This window comes from Phaseolus vulgaris, chromosome 8 (assembly GCF_000499845.2).
Source record: "Phaseolus vulgaris cultivar G19833 chromosome 8, P. vulgaris v2.0, whole genome shotgun sequence".
NCBI classification, from domain to species: Eukaryota; Viridiplantae; Streptophyta; class Magnoliopsida; order Fabales; family Fabaceae; genus Phaseolus; species Phaseolus vulgaris.
This window is the reverse complement of record NC_023752.2, coordinates 26892141-26915721: the sequence shown is the minus strand read 5'-3', so window position 1 is coordinate 26915721 and position 23581 is coordinate 26892141. Positions and strand designations below refer to the sequence as shown.

At 39.0% G+C, this 23581-nt stretch overlaps 2 protein-coding genes across 2 annotated transcripts; one reads left to right on the top strand and one right to left on the bottom strand.

Annotated features, from left to right (window-relative positions):
- Positions 1-1462: 1462 nt before the first annotated feature.
- Positions 1463-13425, bottom strand: LOC137825670 (uncharacterized). Its single transcript, XM_068631400.1, has 9 exons — positions 13291-13425; positions 11927-12256; positions 11698-11731; positions 11288-11515; positions 10830-10919; positions 9600-9665; positions 9426-9517; positions 9297-9344; positions 1463-2033 (listed from the first exon to the last, which is right to left on the bottom strand). Exons 2-9 carry the CDS (start codon positions 12253-12255, stop codon positions 1922-1924), a joined length of 999 nt encoding a protein of 332 aa, XP_068487501.1. The 5' UTR covers position 12256; positions 13291-13425; the 3' UTR covers positions 1463-1921.
- A 4319-nt stretch (positions 13426-17744) lies between these two features.
- LOC137824856 (uncharacterized) lies at positions 17745-18422 on the top strand. The gene has a single exon (XM_068630535.1). The coding sequence runs from the start codon at positions 17745-17747 to the stop codon at positions 18420-18422; it is 678 nt and encodes a 225-aa protein (XP_068486636.1).
- Positions 18423-23581: the final 5159 nt, after the last annotated feature.

Below are 23581 nucleotides of genomic sequence, written 5' to 3'. Positions count from 1 at the left end.
AATGTATAATAAATTATTTAAATACTTTGTAATAACTAATTTTCAATGCAGATGTCATTGACAATTCCTATTTCTATTAATCCAAAATTATACTATTGCATGGTTCTTCTCCTTGCATAAGAAGTGTCTAACTATATTAAATAAATAATAAATTAGTAAGTCAATTTTATTTAACAACTATTATTACATAAACTTTACATAATGTTATGTATTTCTAATATAAAAAAAATTATATTTTCGTATTTATTTTGGATATAACATATTAACTGATAGAAGTGCAAGATCACAAAAACTCATCTGGATGCATCTTATGGTATTTAAATTAAATATGTCTATTCACTTTAGTATTGTTACTAATTTATCTAATAAAATTTATTTTGAATTCTGGTGTAATAAACAAACTAAAGATTATGAGTGTATAACTACTACGTGATGCAGTGGATGACGATTGTGTGAGCTTATATGGATAAAAGTTGTGATAAAGTAATATGCTATTATCAACCAATGCATTAAAAAATTGTATTATTAGTTACATGTTCACTTAATTTCAGATCTTATCATTTTTCAACACATACAACTATTAGACTAAGAAACAATAAAACATGTCAATAAAATGTGCACCAAACACTTTAGAGTAGATAACTTAGTAGTATAAAGTTTTGTACAATCATGTTTCTATAAAAAAAATGTAATTTTGAAATTTTATTTAAATTTATTAATTATGTTTAATGTATATTTATAATTATGGATTAATTTATTTGTTGACAATGGTCAAATTCATAATTGATTGTGCCAATATATATGTTGAAATGCTATTTACAAGTTTATATTTTATGAAAAAAAAATTAAAAAAATACTTTTAATAACGGTACAAATTGTCATCATTAATGATTTTTAACAATGATTCATGTATAAATCTTTTATGTTTGAGAGACTTTTAATGTTCATATAAAGCTTGTCTCTGTTTCTTTAAAAAAAATGTTATTTTTGACAAGGAGTCTTAAGTGTGTCATCATTGTTCCATCCATTTACAAAAATGATTTTTCTATAAAATCATCGTTAAAACGTTATTTATAACGGTCCAAGGAGTGAAAAGAATCATTGATTTATAATAACAATGATATCTTCATTAATGTTGCGTCCAAAATCATTTTTAAAAATCTCTTTTAACTGTTGTTAAAAAATCTTTGAATAGTAGTGTCATCCTGACTCAGGGTTCTAACTTAGGAGTAATTTATGAGTTCTAACTTATCATTATTTGCATGATAGTATTAGACAACTAAACATCTTTAATATTGAGTAGTTAGAAAATTGTTGAGATTATCATGTTATTGATTTAAAGTATTTATTAATAAACAATGTTTTATGCTACACATTAACAGTTATTTTTTTAAAATAATAGTAAAAACTACTCTATTAATATCTTATATTATACTGAAGAGGGTATTAGATTAATATGGTATTTGTAGGGAGTGGAATAAATATTTTTTGATGCATAGAAACCAAAACCTAAACTATATACCACTACAAATATTAAATGAGTATATAAACGAAAAATCATCTCTGCGGACTCATCTGTGACCATGGGTTGATGAGTGGTACTGTGATAATCTCATAACATGATTCCAAGTTTCAACTATTGAGGAATAGAACTGAACTATAAAATTAATAGCTCCTTACTCTTTTAGTTCCTACATAAATCCTACTTATACTTTGCTCTGGAAGGCAGTTGTATGGTGGTGGTAGCAGAATTAAACTGTTTTGGAAGTTTCAAATTACCACATGTTGGTTGAATATCACTAATTTGTTTGAGCCATGAGCAAGTAACAAACCTCAACCATCCATAGTGCAGCTGGGGGAGCTAAATGCAGTCTGTGCCATTTCTGTCTCTTGAGGGCCCAAGTCTGATAGCACTCTATCTTTAGAACTGAATGGAGGAAGGGAACCATTTTGACAAGAAATGCTGCTTGATTCCTACAATGAGCTTAAACAGGCCATAACATGGAATATGTAGCACTGCAATCAACAAGTACCTACAGGTAATAAGGTAATAAAAAACACATTGGATAAGACATTCATGGGGAAATAGGAAATAAAATGAGTCGGAAATAATCCTGGATGGATTTCGTGGTACTGATGCTATGTTTGCTAATAAGAACAAGGACATTAGAACAATACAAGCAGTTCCAATTGTATTAGTAATAATCTACTATCTGAACCGAAGTGATTTAAAATGGGAAGGAGAACTTACGTTAAAAACAAATCGGAGAATGCCCAATTCTTTCCAAGCCTGAATTAATTCCTGCCTACCTTCTCTCATCTCAACCTTCTACTTCTATTTCCCTCTCTCTCCAAAGAACTTGTGCACACCCTAATTTCCTACTTATATTTCCCTCTCCAAATAACTTGTGCACACCCTAATTTCCTACTGGCATGCAGGAAACTAGTTTGCCATTTCTCTCTCTTAATTCTAATTTTGTGCATCGCCCTTCTATACACCCCTTATTTATTTATTTATTTCTGAAGGGGTCCTATCTCTTGTTAGTTTATGATACTAAGTGTAGTATTAAAAGCTACTACTACGATTCTATAAATCTATTTGTAACTATTACTTTAGGGTTAGAATTCATCATATATAAAAACTGATGTACTATTTCAAAATCAATCAATTGAATAAAAATCTTCTTTTTTTCATATTAATATATTAATCTTCAAGTTGTTATTTGAGCACCCAATCTTGAGAGTTCTGCTTCCGCATTTTATTTTACCATCTTAGTTACGATTCTTTTTAGGTTGCCTTAAGTTCACCAATTTTCTTTAATTATTGGGTTGCTTAAAGTGCACCCAACTTGTGGTTGTTTCCACCATCGCTGTTGCCAAAGCTTTCTGTCTTAATGTTCTGTTTTGTTTAGGATGGGCCTAAGGAATTCCTATTATTTATTTTAGCATGGCAATTTTGTTAGGACACAAAATCAAGATAGGACTTTGAAGGTATATTATAGAAAAAAATGCAAGAAATTAAAGGCAAGGTAGTGGTTAGTGGTTTGTAATGTAGCGGTTAGTGCGGTTAGTGGTCTTTAAATAAAGTGGTTTGTAGCGGTTAGTGCATTTAGTGGTCTTTAAATAAAGATCAACCGGTTTAGTGAAGGTGGTTACGTTTTTTGAATTCAGTTTGGTAGACAGGGAAAGTCATGTGTAAATGGAATAATTGTTTCCTTTGTGGATGTTCTGAGTGTAAAGTGCATAAGCAATAATACAGAGATTATTCAGTAGAATTTGTGTTCTTGGTTTATCTTTGGGTGTGTTTTTCTTGGTTCGTAACAAATTGGTCCAACCTGCCGGATAAAAAAAAAGGAAGTGAGGATGGAACAGAGAGCCGTGGCTTTAGAGAAAGTAACCAGCGAACAGGGGAGGTTAATGACGAAGATAAAGATAGACATTAATGGCTTAAAGACAAACATTAGCGGGCTAAAGGAGAGCCTTCTTGACATAAAGGAATTCTTGCGGGAATTCAAGAAGGGAGATAGAATGTCCGACGGAGGGGAAAGCTCGATGAACGGGGAAGAAAGAAGAGAAGATCGGTCCAGACACGGGAACAAATTGGATATGGAAGAGGAAGGGCAATTGAAACCATGGACCAGAAGGGTGGAGTTACCTAGTTTTGAGGGTGCGGATCCTTCAGGATGGTTAGCCAGAGCCGAGAAGTTCTTCGAGGTACAGAGTGTCTCATGCCGAGAAGGGTTGCAATTGGCTTTCATCAGCATGGAGGGTAGTGCCAATTCATGATTCACTTTTTGGAGAAAGAACGCCAACAACCATTCTTGACAGGAATTCTCCATGGCATTGAACCGGAGGTTTGGAGGAAAAGAGAGGTGTTTCGTGTTTGAGAAGCTGGCCAAACTCAAACAACAGGGGAGAGTGGAGGAATACATTCAAGAATTTGAGGGGTTAGTGATGGAGATCAAGCTCAAGAGGACATGGAGGCCAATCAACAAGATCAAGAAGAGGTAGAGGCTCAAATGGAGGACGCCCATGGAGGTCAAAGCCCACCTCAAAGGCTTACAAGAAGCATGTTCAAAGCTTTAGGAGCTAGGGGACGTTTATTTACTCTTTTTGTAATTTCTTTGGTTGAAGGTGCTTAGAGGGAAACATTAGAAACCTCTATTATTAAAGCATCTTTTAGTCTTTAGTTAGGAGCTTTAGGAGGGGGGATGTATTAGTAGATAGGTGTAAAAGTAAATAAGGAGGTGCCAAAGTGAGAGAAGGGATCACACCTTCCTCATGTCTTGTTTTAGGCGCCGGTTGTTGTTGCTTTTAGGAGGGAATTTTGAATTCTCTTAGTTTGATTTTCAGCACCCTTAGGCTATAAATATAGGTGCTGCCCTTGTACATTTCAGATTGGAATTTTAATTAGAGAAACTATACTCAAATTTTGATAGAGCATTGGAGAGCTTTGTGTCTTCTTCTCTAGTCTTATCTTGATGGTTCCATGGTTACCTCAAGTGGCGGCTTGCACACTCATCTAGGAGTCTCCATCCTTCTAGTGGCGTGATCATCCAACCATACATCCATCTTCATGAGCTTTCTCCTCTCCTTCCTTCCTTCTCTTTTGATATTCATGTTTTGAGCTTTTGTTCTTGTTTTGGTTCGGCTATTTCTGTTTCCAGCAGCTGTTCTTCTTCTTTTCCATGTTTTGGTTCGGTGCTTTTATAATTCCAGCACTCCTTTTCAGTTTTCTTGCCTTTTAATTCATTTTAATCGGTTCAATTCTGTTCTTATTCATTTCTATTCGGTGTATTTGCTTTTTCCTCTCTTTTTGTTGGTTCAATTTGACAATATGTGGAACTTCCATATGAGTTTGGATTTGGTGCTAGTTTTGGTGAGTTCTTGACTTAGAACATTGATCCAATTCTAAGAAAAAGTGCCTAACTATTGTCCAACTCAAGTTGATTCCTAAGAATGTCAAGAATCATTCTAATTGTGCTAGTGGAATCACATCAGTTAGTGTCACAGGCGCCGCCGATAGGGGAGGAGCAATTGCTGGGGTATTTCTTTGCGGGATTACAACCCAAGATTTGGAACCAGATCAGACCTCATGATCCAAAAGTGGTGATGAGAGCAATGGAGATTGTCATTGATGTAGAAGAGACTTTCAAGGAAGAAAAGGGGGGCAACAATGGGTTCAGGAGTATGGCTTCATTTGGACATTCGAGAATTACAAGTCGTACCGAAGTGTATAGGGGAAAACAGTGGGCCAATGACGTCTAGTGTGGCTAGCAATGCGAGAAAAAGGAGACTGTTTCCTCCAGTAGAGAATTTTGGCCAGCAGAAGGATCAAGGAGCAAGGGTTTCAAAACACTCCCTTATCCGAAGTATGTGAGACAAAGGGAAGAAGGAAGATGCTTCCATTGTGAACGGTCGTACAGTCCAGGACATCACTGTCCAGAGAAGAATTTGAGGGTAATTATTTGTGCAGAGGATAAGGAGGCCCAACGGATGAGAATCAACGGTTGTTGAGGCAGATGGAGGACAATGTAAATGAGGAAGAAGAGGAGAAGGAACATCCATCCCACAGATCTTAATAAAGTGGAATGAGGGGGATAGGGACACGGTGACATGGGAAGATGTGAAGACCATTCAGGAACAGTTTCCAGAATTTAACCTTAAGGACAAGGTTGCTTTGTCTGAGGAGAGTAATGTTAGGACACAAAATCAGGATAGGACTTGGAAGGTATATTATAGAAAAAATGTAAGGAAAAAAGTGTAAGGTAGCAGTTAGTGGTTTGTAAAGTAGCGGTTAGTGGTTTGTAAGGTAGTGGTTAGTGCGGTTAGTGGTCTTTAAATAAAGTGGTTTGTAGCGATTAGTGCATTTAGTGGTCTTTAAATAAAGACCACCGGTTCAGTGAAGCTGGTTACGTTTTTTGAATTCAGTTTGGTAGACAAGGAAAGTCCGGTGTAAAAGGAATAATCGTTTCCTTTGTGGATGTTTAGAGTGTAAAGTGCAAAAGAAATAATACAGAGATTATTCAGTAGAATTTGTGTTCTTGGTTTATCTTTGGGTGTATTTTTCTTGGTTCGTAACACAATTCCACTAAGCAATGTCGATCTTCCACACTTGCCTAATGACAATTGTCTTAATGGTCAAAATTATCTCATATTTATCAAACGAATGTTAAAGGGTACGGGTATAATCAACCATAAGGAAAGGTCATTTCACAGGATAACCCCAATTTTTAAATTTGGGACAATGATGACTTACAAATCATTACAAGGCTACCAGGATCCATAACTACAAAAGTCAATAGAAAATATATGTTCTATTCTAGTGCGAGTGAAATTCGGGCAGACCTTGTAGATACTTATTCCATGCAACAAAACATCTCTACATGTTATAAGTTCATCTCTACATGTTATGAGTTACAAAGCAAGATCTTTCATGCCAAGTAGGGCCTCTTTCTGTTGCAGAATACTATGAAATGCTAAAGGGTCTATAGATTGAGTTGGACCTTTGGGCCTGTATCAAAATTTGAAGCTTGAAAATAGTGGAGATGTTGTCACTCTTGCTCAATTTGTTGAATAATCTCATATATTTAAGTTCTTATTAGGATTAATTCTTGAATATGATCATATTAGAACACAAATTCTTGGGAATGAACTTTTTTCTCTTTCTAAAGTCGTCTACATTGTCTAAAGTAGGAGATTCGTCAAATGGTCAGAATGAATGAGTCATCCACTAAAGAAGTTGTCATGTTATTTGGAAAGGCTTCTAAATGTGGGACTTAAAATTAAACTCAACCACTTATGCCAAGAACCTCGGTTTGTCCATGGAAAGCTTAATTATACTTGAATTTAGTACCCACCATCTTGAACAATTCTATCCAAAACTGGACAAGGAAAATTGTATCTTTAATAGATGAATATGAAGTAGGAAATCCATGCAATTTTATAATTTCTATAATAATGCTTCAACCATCTCCGTATCAATAAAGGGTTAACACCAATGAATGGGCATATTTAGTGAGTCTATCTACTAACACCATGATTGTACCCTTGTTTTATACCCTAAGTGGCCCACTATTAAAATCCGTAGAAATCTTGCATGAGGCAATGTCTCATATGGGTGGGTATATTTAGTGAGTCTATCTACTAACACCATGATTGTACCCTTGTTTTATACCGTAAGTGGCCCACTATTAAAATTTGTAGAATTCTTGCATGAGGCAGTGTCTCACATTTCTCATTTTTTTTGTAAGCAAGTATCACACTTAACTATAAAGTGATTGATGTCAATGTTCAACCTTCCTAATAAAAAAGAGATGAAATGTGCTTGCGGGTTATAAAAAACTCAAATGACCAACTTAGGTTATGAATGAAATTGATAAAATGGTAGGAAGCTTGGAAAACTACTTTGGCAACATCAATCTATTCTTATGAAATAACCATCCTTTTTAAGGAGAAATTGGGAAAGGGTTATGGCCACAACATGAACATGCCTGGTTGTCTGGAAAAAATAATTGGTCTTCCTCCTTCAAACAACAATTCCCTCACTCCCTTACTTGATACATCACTTTCAAACACATTACTTGGTTTTCTTTTTAGGAAATTCGTGCAAAAGGAAGCAATTCTCTTGAATTTGACCCATTATCTTACAGTATGTGCATTGAAAACATCCTCTACCACCACGTCATCCTCTACCATTTTCTCCTCCTCTTTCACGTGTGGAAACCATGACAGAAGATTTCGTAGGTTCTTGAACATTCCTACTTTGAAGTGTTCGAACTGAAAGAATCGTGTTGTCAAACTTTCCATGGAAGGGACTTCATGTCCTGTTAAGAGTCGAACTCTAACATGTTTAAGTATGGATGTATGGCACATAGGATCATCACCATATAGAATTAGTCCAACCTTTTTTTATCTCGTCAAATCACTTAACCTCCAAGAACATCTTTAACTCTTCAAGAGAAGATTGAACTTCACTCATAAAAGACATCATGTTGTGGTATGTTTATGTAAGAAAGGCAAGCCTATTGGTAGAGTCATAAAAGCACTTAATATCATTTGCAAATATATTTTGAGCTTTTTCCAAAATTAGTTGAACCTTTTAAACAATCTAAGAGTACCCAAAATATCATTTGTTCTCTTCCACTACTCAACTTGATCAGATGGCACATTACTCCTATCTTGTTCAAGGTCATCCTGAAAACCTTGGCTAAGGAACCAAAGTTCAACCGAGGAAGAACAAGAGAGATCATTTTTCTCATTCAACTTTTCGGAGTTAATAGTAGGAGTTTCAAAGAAGTACACAACAAGTCCAAAAGAAGAAAAACCAAACCCTAGGTTTGACCTATAACCATACTGGAAATGAAAAAACAGTAGTTAGAACAAAAAGGTGGTTAAACGAACCCTGTCGAAGAGGCGCAACGACACAACATCACTCTGGTGAGAGAAAGGCGACGTGTGGATGTCACGCTCCTAGCAACTATGAAACATAATTGTTCGCATGGAGCAAATTTTGCTTGTGAGACTGATGGGGCTGGTTGTCGCTTGGAGATACACTCCAGATCCGGTGGTTACCAGGGAGAGAACTACGATGGAGGCGGACAAAGGATATTTTGCCGAAGATTGAGACCAACAGAGCAAGATTAATCCACTCTAATACCAACTTGAGATAAATAACAAAAACTATATTTGAGAGAGCATAACCACACCTCTCCTATGTTGATCCCCAATCTCTCAGGTCTTTAGTCTTCTCGGGTCTTCGGTCTTCTTAGTAGGAGTACCTGGGATTATACTCTGACGCTCTAGTTAGTTTGAGTCTAAGTAAAGGGTGTAACTGTGGGATCAGAGTTCCATTACCTTTGACCTTAGAGTGTTCACCTATTTATAGTGGTTGTGTTGGGCCTTTATAAGAATGACTAAATCGGGTCCAATCAAGCTCAATGTCCCTTAATCATAATTTGAGAATGTTTCCTGTGTGATGCTCGCTAATGATGTTCTTAAGTCTTTCACATTGTTTTGGAGATCATTCAAGTAATGTGCCGAAATAGAATTTGATACTTCTTAATAGAATGCAAAGGCGATGACCTCAAATTTCATTTTTTCCAAAACTGTCACTTCCTTTCACAATTCTTAAGTACATTTTACAGAAGAAAGAAAACTCCATAATAAAACCTTACATAAAGAGGGAATACGCTGTTCCCACAAATCCGCAAGTTTTGCAGGAAAAAATTCAAATAAGTTTTTTGTCAACTAATTTGAAAATATCCAAATGAATATTGTAGAGAAAAATGTCATACCACATTGGAGAATAGGGTGAAGACAAATTAAGGAACGGGTATGGCCACCTGTAGCAATGATAATTATCACTATTGTTAGTAAAGCCACTGGTGTGGAAAGTTTGACATCCAAAGCATTCCGTAGCTTACCAAATCCAGGAAATGGCATGAATTGTCCACTGGAAAATGACATACAAACTTGTCCATAACACGAAGAAAGCCATTCCGAACCAGTGTACTGGCTGAAACGTAGATTAAACTAATTCAAAATGTCTACTGCAGTAACCCCGAATAAGAATCTCAAAATATTATGAAAATATTCACCAGACAATTTAGAGCTGCGTCTCCAAGGAGAAAAACAACATTTAGTGTATGCATGTTCACTGTCATCTACATAAGATGCAGAACTATCAGATTAAATCATTAGGAGGAAGAGAATGAAAAAATAAGTCTTATCATAATCAATGATATAGCGTAGTATTAATTTTGTAAAAATCTACTTCATATGTGGTTATTACTTATTTCTGTAATATAGAATTATGATCTTCAATTGTTTCAAATTATTGACATCCTCAGGGTATTTGGTTTTTAATGGAAAATGTCAATGGTTAGTATATTAGTATTTTTTTTGTTAGGGGGACTCAAATCAGCAACCTATCCCTTCATCCCTTTTAATTTTACCAGCAAGCCAACATTATATTCTCCACCTTCAATTTATTTGTTCTATGACACAAGATTTCAAATTCAACGTGGATCGGATCATATATGACCACACAAAACACAATATAACGAATTAGAATTCAAAAATGTCAAAATGTGCAAAATTACAAGCATATGCATATCACAAACAAGAATGTTTTGATCAAAATATACATAGCACTGTGAGTCGTCATTTTGAAGAGCCAATGAAGGTGAACTCTTTGACTAGAAACCATATGATATTAAAATCTTATTACATTCCCAGAACCCAAAATCTTATAGGAGTACATAATAATTAGATTCAATGTGTATCTGATAGGTGTATCGAGTGTATCGGATACGATGTGTATCCAATTTGCGTATATGTTTATTTTGAAAACAACACAATAAGATACGTGAGAAATATTTGTTTATAGATATACAAAAAATTCTTAAAACATAATAAATATGTAATTGCAATTGTATGAATCCAAATTAAAATCACATTTTTTAGATATTGTCAAAATAAAAATTTTAAATTATTGTCATCATAAAAGTATTAGTATTTCATAGAATTGATACTTCATCTGTAAGTATGGATAAAGTATCCAAAAGTATCACATAGAGATAAATGACACAAATTGATGTATGGATGCATTTGAGTCTCCTATTTCTTGGCCTAATTATGCTTGAAAAAGGATAGACATTCGAAAAAGGAGAGAAAAAGCATACAACTATTGTGCCCCAAGCTCAAAGCTTTATAATAGGTAGATGTCACATCAACTAGGTTAGCAAAAAGTAAAGTTAAGAAGCAATCAATTTAAGCACAAACAAGAAGAAAGAACAGCTAAGAATATCCAGAAGTTTTCTACTCACAAAGGTAAAATCGTAGTCCTTCAGAGTAAGGAATGGAAATATAATGATCCAATAAACACAGTCTGTAAGCATCACCGCCCCTGCACTCATCTATTTAAAGACATTAAATAGGCATATTAAAATCAGGAGGATACTAATGCAACATTGAAGTCAACAAGGATAGCAGTTAAATCCTTGACATTGTGCACGTAAATTGAGTTTGTTTAGATGAACTTCTTCATAACACTTATAGAGAAAGGAAACAGGAAGAAAAAATGACATAATTTTTCCAAAAACTAAATTTGGTTTATAATAAGATAATATGTGATTTTTTCTTTGTTTTATCTTCTTCAAAATCAGATTTTGAACATAAACAAACACATAACGAAAGCAAGAAGTAAAGGTTGAGTTTGATTTTCATTTTGACAACAAACATGCCTATCTGGTCCTCTATAAACCTGTTAATTTCTTGCTCATACCTGGAACAAAATTTGAAAAATATAACTCCAAATGGGTGTAATTTGATTCTTGTGTATTTCAGCATGAGGATCAGCAAGGTGGTCGATTCTAGACGGATTTGTAGTATCCTGGTGCAAGAGAGGCATGTATGGCCCTTGCTCTGCATCTAGTCTAACAATACCTGCATTAAGGGTGGTGCTTGATCTGTTGCGCTGATAACACCCATAAACTGATAGCACAGATCCATACTACAAAATGAAATTTCATCTTGTGAGATACAAATATGCCAAGACTTCAGAGATTACAGTTTCTGGCAAAGCGTATGCCAAAGTACTATATCTTTAGAATATAAAGCATCATAAACTGACATAATACGTATTGAAAAGGAATGATTTTATTAAAGGCCTCTAAGAAAAATTAGAAGCTATACCCCAAAATAAATTGTAACCAAAGTGTAGGTCCACCTGCAAGAAATTCAAAATAACCATCATCAGAAGTGTTTGGAGCTACCGGGAAGGAAATGGAATAAAAGGAAATGAAACTGATTAAACTAAGATAGCCAAAAACCACAAATGGCTTCAAATTCGTTTTGTAGTATAACTTTAAGGCATATCTATACTTGAGCTACAAGACTTACGTAAAGAGAAAGGAATACTTACTGAGTGTAATAATAAAATATGGAGCCACCATTAATACGAAATTTGGCCGCTAGCGATGTCAAAAGAGAAAAGAATGCAATAACACGAAAAGCCATCAAATAAACAGGGCGAATTTCTTTAAGGCATGGTTTCCATGCTTCATCGCCAGGCAAAGTTCCCTCTCGCTGATGTTCTCCTTTGCCAGATGTGAATTTCCTTGAATGTATATCCTTCCATATTACAACAAATGCAAGGACCGTAGACGGCAAAACACAAACTGCAGACAAAAAGAACCTCCAATTTAACCAATAGCTGAGGGTGGTTGTATCAGGGCCATCCTGCTGCAGCATCCTGATAGATAAACAATGACGCTAATAATTAAGTTACACACTTTTGTTTCAAAATATTCCTTTTGCTGCACTTTAATATTAGCTAGTTTCAACGATACTCTCAAACTATTTAAGTGTTTTTACAGCTTAAGAGCAATCTATTCATAAATCACTAACAGTGTCAACCAAAACATAATAAGTTTGTGCAAGTACGTACGGCTAATACTAGCAGGCATATAAAATTGTGCTCCACAACAACTACAGTCACAATATTGTGATTTTTTAGTTCTCTATGGTTGAAAATGCAATCACGTACTAATGTTACAGTTATATGAGACAACTGTCATTTCAATTTAACTAACAAATATTTTTTTTATTCGCTTAACTTCATATATAAAACAATTGTTGGTAACTGTTAGTATATGGATCCCAGATAGATACTGCTACATCAAGAGATTACAGGGATTATCATGCTTCTACGCTTGTAGTGAATGAATATTATAGAACGATTACAATTTACAATCCAATCCCCTGATCAAGAATCACTTCTTGATAAAATCGTCATAAGAGTGCAGGTCAAAATGAAAACTCTCAATTAACTAACTATAATCCAAAATTTGATTTCAATAACTGGGCCAAGATTATGTGACCCCAATACAAACAATAACACATCGTATAGCTAGTTAAATTTGAACCCATCCGTGTCTTTCAATATCTTTAGCCTACTGGTATGTATAAACACAACAATGCTACAATATCGCTTAGCAAATAGCGCAACTATTTCTCCAACTGTGAGGCTAATTTCCCGTAATACAGCAATAACACATATTTCCATAAACAAAGCACTGTAGAAAAAACAAAACAGACAGATTGAAGCATGTAAAAAGGAAAAAGAGTGATAGAAATTTGAATGCATGGACGTTAAAATGTAACAATTTTCCGAAAACAGCTGCGAAAAAGAAAATTGGATATAATAGCTGTGCAAGCAAAATGAAGGGCCAAACGAAGAAGAGAGAAAAAAAGTGAACAGAGGATTATTGAAGTTTAGAAACGTACGAGGAGACAGTAAGGAGAAGAGGAATGTGGACAATGAAGAAATGTGGGAAGCGGTGAGTTGTGGTTTCGGAAAGCCTGAATGATTTTATTGCTGATGGAACGATTCTCTTTAGAGAAATAAATAAATTAACAGGCTTTATTTTATTGTGATTGATCGGTTGATAATTATATTTTGACTTAATTAGTTATAAGCTCAAAATATAAATTATTTTCCAGTTTTAAAAATGTTAAATTGATTTCAACTATTTTTAAAATGACTCTGTTTTTTTATGATTTTTATGATGTTAAGTAAATGATAAATTGATATTATAATAGTATATATGACAATTAATTTGGAACAGAGATGAGATTTGTCTCACAACTAGAATAATAGGTTCATCAAACTTTGAGGACTACAAGAGGAAACAAAATCAACGAGTTCCACAAAGTTTTTTCTCTTCATCTCTTTCTCCACCATATTCTTACCAGGGTCTGTGAAATCGAACGTCATGCAACACATGCTAACGAAAATGTTCATCTTTTACGAGCTCGAAACATCCTTGTAAAGCACTAGAGTTCTGTTACTTCTCTCTAGAAAAATCGCAGATGAGGATATCCATTTTGCAGCATTCAAACCAGCAAAATCTTACCTTCATCATAACGATCCAAAAGGTGAAAACGGTAAATTTCAAAACTTTAAACAAAATTCATTAAGCAATGTAACTCAATGGGTTCTAAGAATGGGGATGGATTTTTTTTACATTATTGCAATATCCAATTATCTATTCTTTCAATTAATGTTTCCATATTTTTATTTTAAATAAAGTATAATATATATTGTTTTTATTCATATTTAATAAAAGTCATTAATTTTACTAGATAAAATATGTTAGTGTAATGGAAAATATATTATTAATATTGTTATATATATATATATTTTTTTTTTTTTGGTAGATCCAATAATCACATATTGCTAAGGAGTCAAGTTCAAGAATAACGTAAATACATTTTCTTCTTTTGATTCTTCAAGACATCTTTTAAGGACAAAACTTAATGAAACTCCAAATTTCAAAGTGGACAATATCTTGAATAAAGTGATTAGTCTTAATGATGTTATCTCAACAAACTTAAGACTAAAAATTGGTATCGTCTATAGGAATGAAAAAGTGGTTCTAGAGACTAATTTGTGTTCCCATTAGCCTTTGACTAGGGAATTGTTCTTATATGTCCAACAATCTCACATTGCTTAGTGTGAAGTCAAGGATAATTTAAATACACATTTTTTCCCTTAACCCTCTGAGGAGCCTTGTAAGGACAAATCCATGATTAAACTCGATGCTCTAAATCGGACAATACTTCTGATGCGGTGATTGACCCTAACAATCTTATCTCAACGAACTTGAGGTCAACACATTGACATCGTTTGTGGGAATGGAAAAATGGTTCCAAAGATGAACTTGTGTTCCCATAGCCCTCAGTTGAGGGTTTGTTCCGGTATGTCCAATAGTCTCACATCGCTTAGGAGTCGAGACCATGGGCAATTTAAATACATTTTCCTCCTTTAGCCCTCCAAAGTGCCTTCTAGGTACAAAAATGTGATGGAGCTCTAAATTCCAAAGCAGACTATCCATCAGATGCGGTGATTGACCCTAACAATGTTACTTCAACAGATTTGAGGTCCAAACATTAGTGTTCATTTGAGATCAAAGATCATCAAAACAATTGTTATTAAAGGCCAAATAGTCTTAGAAAAACATTCATCGAGATCAAACAATATCGGATTAATTGCAATCAAAGACCAAACGGTCTTAGAAAAAACACTCGTCTAGGTGAAACATCTATTAGAACAATAGTGTCTATCTGAGATCAAATGATCATTAGAATAATTGCTATCTAAAGCCAAAAGGTCATAGAGAAAACACTCACCAAGATCAAAAGATCATTGGAATAACATTGTATATCCGAAATCAAACTCATTAGAAAAATGTTATACATAATCACTATTTGAAACAATCTTCAGATTAAAGCTATGCATAATTGTTATCCTAGAACAAATGATAATCGAATCCAAGTTATACACAATCATTGTTTGGGATCAAATGATCATCGAATCAAAGTTATACATAATTATTATCCGAGAGTAAAGGATCATCAGAAGAAAAAGTTATACATAATCTCTTGAACATAAGCTACCATCATAATTCGACAAGTCATTTGAAAATAAACGACCATATCAGAGTAATCCAATTCATAACAAAAAAAATATCATCAAATCACAATAATCCGATGAACATTCATAAAACACTAAAACCAGTTCATCCATAAAATCGATCCACATGCACCTCATTTATAAATTTTGAGATTGGAGGCCTTATATACCTATCCATATCCAAGATATACATATATACACATGATGGTATAAAATCCAATCAAATCGGGTGCAATCCAATCAAAATGGATACAATCTAATCAAATCAGATACAACTATATAACTTAGTAATAATTAATTGAATGAAAATATTCAATTATCAATCATATCTCTTATTTATTTTAAATATCTTTTGAATACCTTAACCTAAATCCAAATAAGTCTATAAATATTAATCAATCTCACCATGGGTATTTATTCAATTCTTATACTCATTTATATACTTATAATTTTTTATATTCTTACTAAATTGAGTCTCAAAAAAATATTTTACAAATGGATTCCCTTATTGTCTTCAACAACTTTCAACAATCTTCACGATCATGTCTCAAAATCATAAGCTGGTTTACAAAACAAATCACTTCTTTACACCTTAGAATAAAAACACTCTTTACGGAAGAGTGTATTACTTTTAGATTTCATAAAATGTTTATTTTATGCTTTTAAATACTTGATTATTCAAACCAAATTATTTTTATATTTACAGAATATTGTTTTTAATTATCACAGAGAATAAAAATGAGTTGGTAAGTAGTTATTTTATCCTAAAACAATTATATATAAAATAAATTCATTTTAAAATGGTTTTATACCCTTAAAAATAAATTGAATAAAAAAGAAAAATGGCAAGAGTGACTTTTCCAATAAGCTCGTGATTGATTTTCTGATAAAATTGCTTCGTATGATAAAACGAACCAAATTACTATTCTATTTGTATTTAACTTGTAAATAATTACCATTTATGGACAATTTTATTAGATGAAATGGAATAAACTTTAACTTGCTAGATTTGTCCGCGTCATGGTTGGGGTTGGCATGCTGTGGCACGTGGAATATGAAAACACTATGCACCATGAAAGATCGCAACTGAGTTACGGATACGACGAAAGTATATTCTTGCGAGGTGGCTACCCAATATGACGCGGTGCTTTTCAATTTTCATGACTTGCTAACCTGTTTACAACTAGTGACAGGGATACTATTTTTATTGTACCGACTAGTCCACGGGCGTCGTTGACCATCTGGTACTATTGGTGTCACGTAAGCAGGGTTCCACGAGCGGTGTGGGTCAGTATCTCGCGAAGCACGTGCGCCAAGAAATCAAAGAGTGGTCAGACATCGGTCACTAGGATGTATCGACGTGCCACTAGACAGTGTGGAGAGGTCGGACATCGGACCCGAACAGTAGAGCTGGGCCACGAGAGGAGGATCCCAAACCACACACCAGTTATCAGTAAGGGAGAAGCCTAAGTCACGAGGGTCCATGTGTGTAGAGTGGATGACGCGTTTTAGGCGTAACATAAGTACAGAGCCACTGGAAAGATATGACCTGTGAAGGTCGTGTTCCAGGGACAAGCTGCATGCATGGCACGTGAACAACTAGGACACTCCCAGAGGCGGGTGACCCCAGAGATCAGGTGCACGAGGAAGTACCCAGGTCCAGAGGCGGGTGACCCCAGAGATCAGGTGCACGAGGAAGTACCCAGGTGGTCACCCCGCTAGAGGTCGCACTCTAGTGAGGGAACCCACGCGCTAGATTGTCCTGAAAGTAGGATAACAACAGTGTTGAGCCCGCCCCATCAGAAAATCCCATTTCGAGTAAAGAGGAAACCCTAGTTTTAGTCTATAAAAAGGAAGGTAACAAACTTAGCAAGGTACGCTATTCCCTTGCGCCGCTTAACACCCACAATGACAGTTATACAGTTTGGTGTTTCCTAGCCCTAGTACTGACTTGAGCGTCGGAGTGCAAACGGACTCTAGGGCGCCCTTTGTCTTTGTGTTTTCAGGCATTCATCACAGGAAAGGCGCGTGCAAACACAAGGATTCTGGACGTAAGACTGACGTAGGCGCACGAAGGCGTTTCGGGTCAATCGACAGGAACATTTGGCGCCCACCGTGGGGCCCGATACAAAACATTGTCCCACCAGCAAGAACTAGAGAGATCCAGGAGATGAGAAGTACGAGACAGGGACCTCTTGCACCAAACGGGGGTGAGGGCCTTACCCTACAATAGGTTATGGAGATGATGTGAGCCCTTCAAAAAGAGATGGCCGCGTTGAGAGCAAACCAAGAATGCATCCAAGCTGACTTGGTGGCGTCGCAAGCAACGAGCGAAGAACTGCGTCGTTCGAATGAGGAACTGCGCAGGGATCTGAAAACCCGCGCAGGCGAGCGTGAGGGTGTAGATCAAGAGCCTGTGACACTGCCCAAGGAGTTCTCGACGCCGTTCTCGCAAGAAATCGTGGATACCGCAATAGGAGACCCGGAGGCTCATCTTACGACTTTCCACATGCAGATGATGCTGGTGGGGGGCTCTGATGCGGTGAGATGCAAGCTGTTCATGAGCACCCTGACGGGAACAGCGATGGACTGGTTCATCAACCTCCCTGATGGCCATGTAACATCGTTTCCGCAACTCACAAAGCTGTTCAGAGCACAATACATCGCGAATCGGGCTCCCCCGTCCATCTCTTATGACCTCTTTGACGTAAGACAATATCAAGGAGAGTCATTGAAGGAATTCCTCCACCACTTTGGAGCACAGGTAGTAAGGTTGAACTTCAAGGACGAAAGGATGATGGTGCACGCGTTCAGGAAGGGCATCGTACCCGGCCCCTTCAGCGAGGCACTCATCCGAAACCACCCTAAGACCTTCGCCAAGAAAAGGCGCCGCGCGGTGGCTCATATTGCGGCGGAGGAAGAAGTTAACGAGAAACGCACGTAAGTGGTTCCCACGCGACCACGTGCGACAGGTCGCCCTCAAACCCTAAGGGTACACGAGGCAACGGCAGAAATGAAGACCCCTGTGAAGCAACAACCCTATCAACCAAGGAAGCCTCATGCCAGGGGACGCGAGAGGGAGAATGTGCCACCAAGGCACGACTTCATGGTAGAATTAAAGGACCTCATCGCTATCCCAAATGTAGCGGAAAGGCTGAAGGTACCTCCCAAGACCGACAAGAGGCTCGAGCCCAACAAGAATGCCTGGTGTGAGTTCCACCAAGCATTCAGCCATCCCATACGCAATTGCTTAGCATTGGACACCAGCTAGATGAGTTGGTGAAGAACGGTCTCCTGAAGGATTACTTGCGAGAAAAACAGGTGATCGAGGACGTGGCGGCGACAGGGGGAAGCTTGGGGCACGAAGTCCCTGTGCATGGCGAAGTTCACACCATCGTAGGAGGGTTCTCGGGAGGAGGTTGTACTGCTTCTCAACAGAGGAGATATGCACAAACGGTGATGGCGGTAAGCACAAAGGACCGACGACGCTTTCGACGTTGGCCTGGTCTTTACCAAGGCCAACCTGGACGACGTTGTCCCCCATGACAACGATCCGATAGTGATCTCAGCGATGACTGCGGGAAGGAAAGTGCACCGAGTGCTAGTAGATCATGAAAGCTCGGCAGACGTGATGTTTTGGACGACTTTCTAATGGAGGAAGAGGTCATTCACCCAAACATTTGAAGTTCTTCCTTCTAGTCTTCTAAAAAGTTAAAGAAGAATTAAAATAATGAGAGGACCAAGCCTAAAGCCAAAATAAGACTACAAGCTTTCAAGAATGGACTTCAATTAATATCTCTCTTTACAGCTTCTTTTGTACAAATTTGTAAATAATATAGAATAGTGTTTAGGTAGGTACTAAGAGGGAAACCTAAAGATACCTCTTGTGTAAAGCATTTTTAGATATTAGCTTTAGAAAAATCTAGAAGGTATCCCTTCTATTCTCCATTTTAGGCGCTAGAAGTGGAAGAGTTGCAAGGTAACTGATCCTGCCTGTTGACCGGAGCGCTGGAGAATGCCTCGTCAAAGGATCGACGTGCGCGCCGCTTCTCACTTCCGTTCCTCCTCTGGATCTATCTCAAGAACCTGCAAAGAAACGACACGGCGCCGCTGCGGCCGATCGCACTCCGACGCTCAAGTCAGTGACGGTATCACCAAATACTAAGAACTGGAACCGTGCAAACTCTCTCTCTCACAAACAGCTCTGTCACTCGCAAGCGTAAAGTGTATGAACTGAACGCACGTACCATAGAAAATCTGTTAAGAACTCTTATATACCTGGTGGTTTTCTCTCTCCTGGCAGTTTACAGAATCGGACACGTGGCTCGCATCCAACTGTACACGTGCCATCATCTGGAGGCTCCCTGACTTGGCGCTGCTTCTACTCTCATTTTGGCTAAGTTACCTATGCATGGTACTGCCCAGTGCATAGCTAACTCAGGAGTGCGATCTCTACTGAAACTGGCGAGTTAGGGCCTTCATACACCTTCCCTGTGGTCTCGCCGGCCGCCTTCATAATCTGCTTCTCCTTCATCTTCGGCGATGTGCTTGTTCTGGCGATCTCCGACTGCTTGGTCGCCTGGGTCTATATCTGGCGATTTCATCTTCAACCTGGCGATCGCCTATTCTGGTAAACTGGAAATCGGAACACGCCAACTTAACAATCGGCGACCACACGTGCCTCCCGACTTCCTTCCCATCTGCCAACCTGGCGCCTTGTCAACACGCCTATACTGTAGCAGGATGCCACGTCATCACACCCGTCCACCAGGGCGGTACACAAGCCCCCCAGTCTTAAGCGAAGACTTGTCTAGCGAAAAGACTGAAAGAGCCCTCGTTAACACCGATCTGCGTGGCACTGACGCAGAATTCCAAGCGATCGTACTTTCTGCTGTTCTGATGCTCCACCAAACCCTTCAGCGATCGCTCGACACGTGGCTTCATCAACGGCTCTCTTCATCTGCCGTTAGCGCTTCCAAACTTATTTCGAAAACCCTTAAACCCCTTACGCTCCTACTGTTCCATCACTTTCTTCACACTTGCATACGCTCTCATTTCCTTCTGCGAAAACTCTCGACGTTCCTCGACGCTCTAGATCACCACCTCCCTTCAACGTTCTCCTGATCATCGAAAGGTAACTACTTTCCTTCATCTGCTGGGTTTCCTTGCATTTTCACCGATTTGCATCATCCTGTAACTGTCTGGTGCATACGCTGTGGGCTGTTTTTCCATTTCTCCTTCTGCGTAACTTAGGGCTTTGTCGATCGTCGCAACGAACTCGCATTCGTTCGTCTTTCACCTTCCTTCTATGATCGAGTCAGCCTTTGTAACCCTCCTGATTATTTTTTTTTCCTTTCTTCTTCGTTTGCAGTTGCTATCATGACTCGTACAAAGATCACCCCGAACCCCCCTCCATCAGCGCGAAACCCCCCTTCACAAGCACACGACTCAACGCAAGTTCGTGGTGCTCCCTCTTCGCAGGCTGTGAGGCCTGCGTCTTCCCAAACCGCTCTGGCCCAGGCGACTCCACCAAACGCTGGAGGAGCCCCCATCCCTCTGCCAGACTTCAAGGCTTTATACCCATGGGCTAACCCAACCCTCTTAAAGGAAACCTCGTCGGTGAACACTGCGGGAGCGGTTCTGCGACTGACCAATGGGGACGAGGTCCACCAATCGTTTCACAAGGAGCACGATGAGAGAATGATGGTGCTGCCTTGCCCCGCCGCTCTGCCAGTGTGCGCCGATGACAAAGTGAGCGCCGATGGGCCCTTCTGCTTCGTCTACACCACTTTCTTCAAGAAGGTCAAACTCAGGTTCCCTCTTACTCGATTTGAGAGGGAGCTCTTAACCGAGCTCAACATCGCTGCCGCCCAGCTTCACCCCAACAGCTGGGCGTTTGTCCAAGCCTTCGAGATAACATGCGCCCACCTGGGGTTGCCCGCGTCAGTGGACGTGTTTTTATTCCTGTTTGAGGCCAAGCACCCAGGAGATCGCCTGTGGGTCAGCCTGAATGCCATTGCTGGGAGATCCATTTTCACCATCTTCCAGCAGTCGTACAAGGATTGGAAGGGGAAGTTCATCCAGGTTCGTGCAAATGACAAAGACACTTCCCTTCTCGACGGTTTCCCCTTGTACTGGGTGGACAAGGGGAAAAAGGAGTCCAAGAGCTGCTTCAGGAGGCCCAGAAGCCCTGATAGCATGGGAGCTTTGGATCGAGACCTTTGCCTATTCTGGAAGAGGGTGGCAGATGCCCACATAACATTCTTGACCCCCACCCTGATTTCCTTCGAGTTCTTTGAGGACCAGTTGGAATTCCAAATAGGTTAGGATGCTACACTCTTGTCTTGACATTGCTTCTGATATTGTTTCTGGGCGTCTTGTGCGACACGCACAAGACTTTGGTTTTATCTTTTCTGCATATGCCTGTTTTTGCTGTTTCATTGCCTTGTACACTAATCTTTTTCCCCTTTGAGCTAACTCATGCACTTTCGTTTCATGCAGATACCATGTTGGGTAAGAACATGCTCGCTGACTTGAAGGCGCTCGCCCGCAACCACGGGTTGGCGACCGGCTCCCAGACGGTGCCCAACTCGGCGGTCGAGAAGGCCATCATTCATGGGCGATCACCGCCTAAGGAGCCCACCCAACGAAAGAAACTGGTCCTTAAGAGGCCAAAGCGAAAAGCCCCCCAAGTTGTCCAAGAGGATGAGGAAGAGGACGACGAGGTCACTGAGGATGGCCTCGTTACAAAGAGGAAAAGGGTGGCACTACCTTCCCCACCTGCCCCACCCCCTCTTCCAGCTTCAACACCACCATCAACACCTGCCCCTCCTCCCTCATCGCCAACACCACGAGCCCCTTCACCACCAGTCCAAGCAACTCCACTGGCCACTGCGCCACCAGCAGTCGAGGCTCAAGAGCCAAACTTTCTGGAGGACCCCCCAAGTGCCTCTACGCCCCATATCTCAGCTGGAGGGGGCCCTCCTTCAAATGCTTCAGCTGCAGAGAACGTTCCGACCGGGGATGAGGTTGCTCACACCTCCCCAATTCTAATCACCGAATCCCCGGTTGCGTCGCCACGCCAGGAAGCAAACATTGAAAACCCTGGTAAAGAAGGTGGCGGCGAGAACCCTCCACAAGCCCCCCTGGCGCCTCTCCAGGCATCCAACCTTTCCCTTGAAGTCACAAGGATGTGGGAACCTCTGACCGCCAAACTCAAAACTATTGCAGAGGATATCCCATCGATCATAACGAGAGCTGTGGAGAGCTCCACCAGGCGGCTACAGGATGATATCTACAACCTCAAGACCGAAAACAGCACTATGAAGGTCGAGGTGGAGAAGGTGTCATTCAGCCTGACACTCGCGGAAATGGAACATTCTCGAGTAGAGGATGCCCTGAGTACCGAGCTTAGGCTAGCGCGCAAGGAAGCTGCTGACCTTCGCCGCAAAGTCCATGAACTTGCCCAAGAGAAAGTTGAGCTAGAAAGCAAAATAGTGCCTCTGCGCACCAAGGCGAGCGACCTGGAGGCTCACATTCAAGCTAATGCCGATAAGGTACAAAAACTGGAGCAAAGGTCAATCGACCGCGAGAAGCTACTTGGGCAAGTAGAGAAAGCGAGAGACGACGCCATGACTGATCTCGCCGAGGCAAACAAGGAGAAGGGGAAAATGGCTGCCGAGTTGGCCCAAGCTCAAACTGAATCCAAGAAGGTTACTGACGACCTTCTCCACGCTCAAGAGACTAACAAACAACTGCGAAAACAAGTCGAAGAGCTGGAGCAGCAGAACAAGGAGCTTAAGCAACAGGTTGAAGAATTTCAAAGGCAAATTGAAGAACTTAAGCTAAGCTCCGCTCAGATTCTGGTTGCTGGATTTGAAGCCGCTCGGGAACAATTCGCATGCCTATTCCCTGATCTTGACCTCAGCATGGTGTCGTTAAACAACGAAGTAGTAGATGGAAAGGTCGTTCCCGCCGAAGGCTCAACCAATTCCACCCCATCTGCTTCTTTATAAATTCACTTGTATTTACCTTGTAAAAACTCTTGCATATGTGTTTTGAACAGTTACTTATTTCAATAGCGAAACTTGGATATTCTTCCTT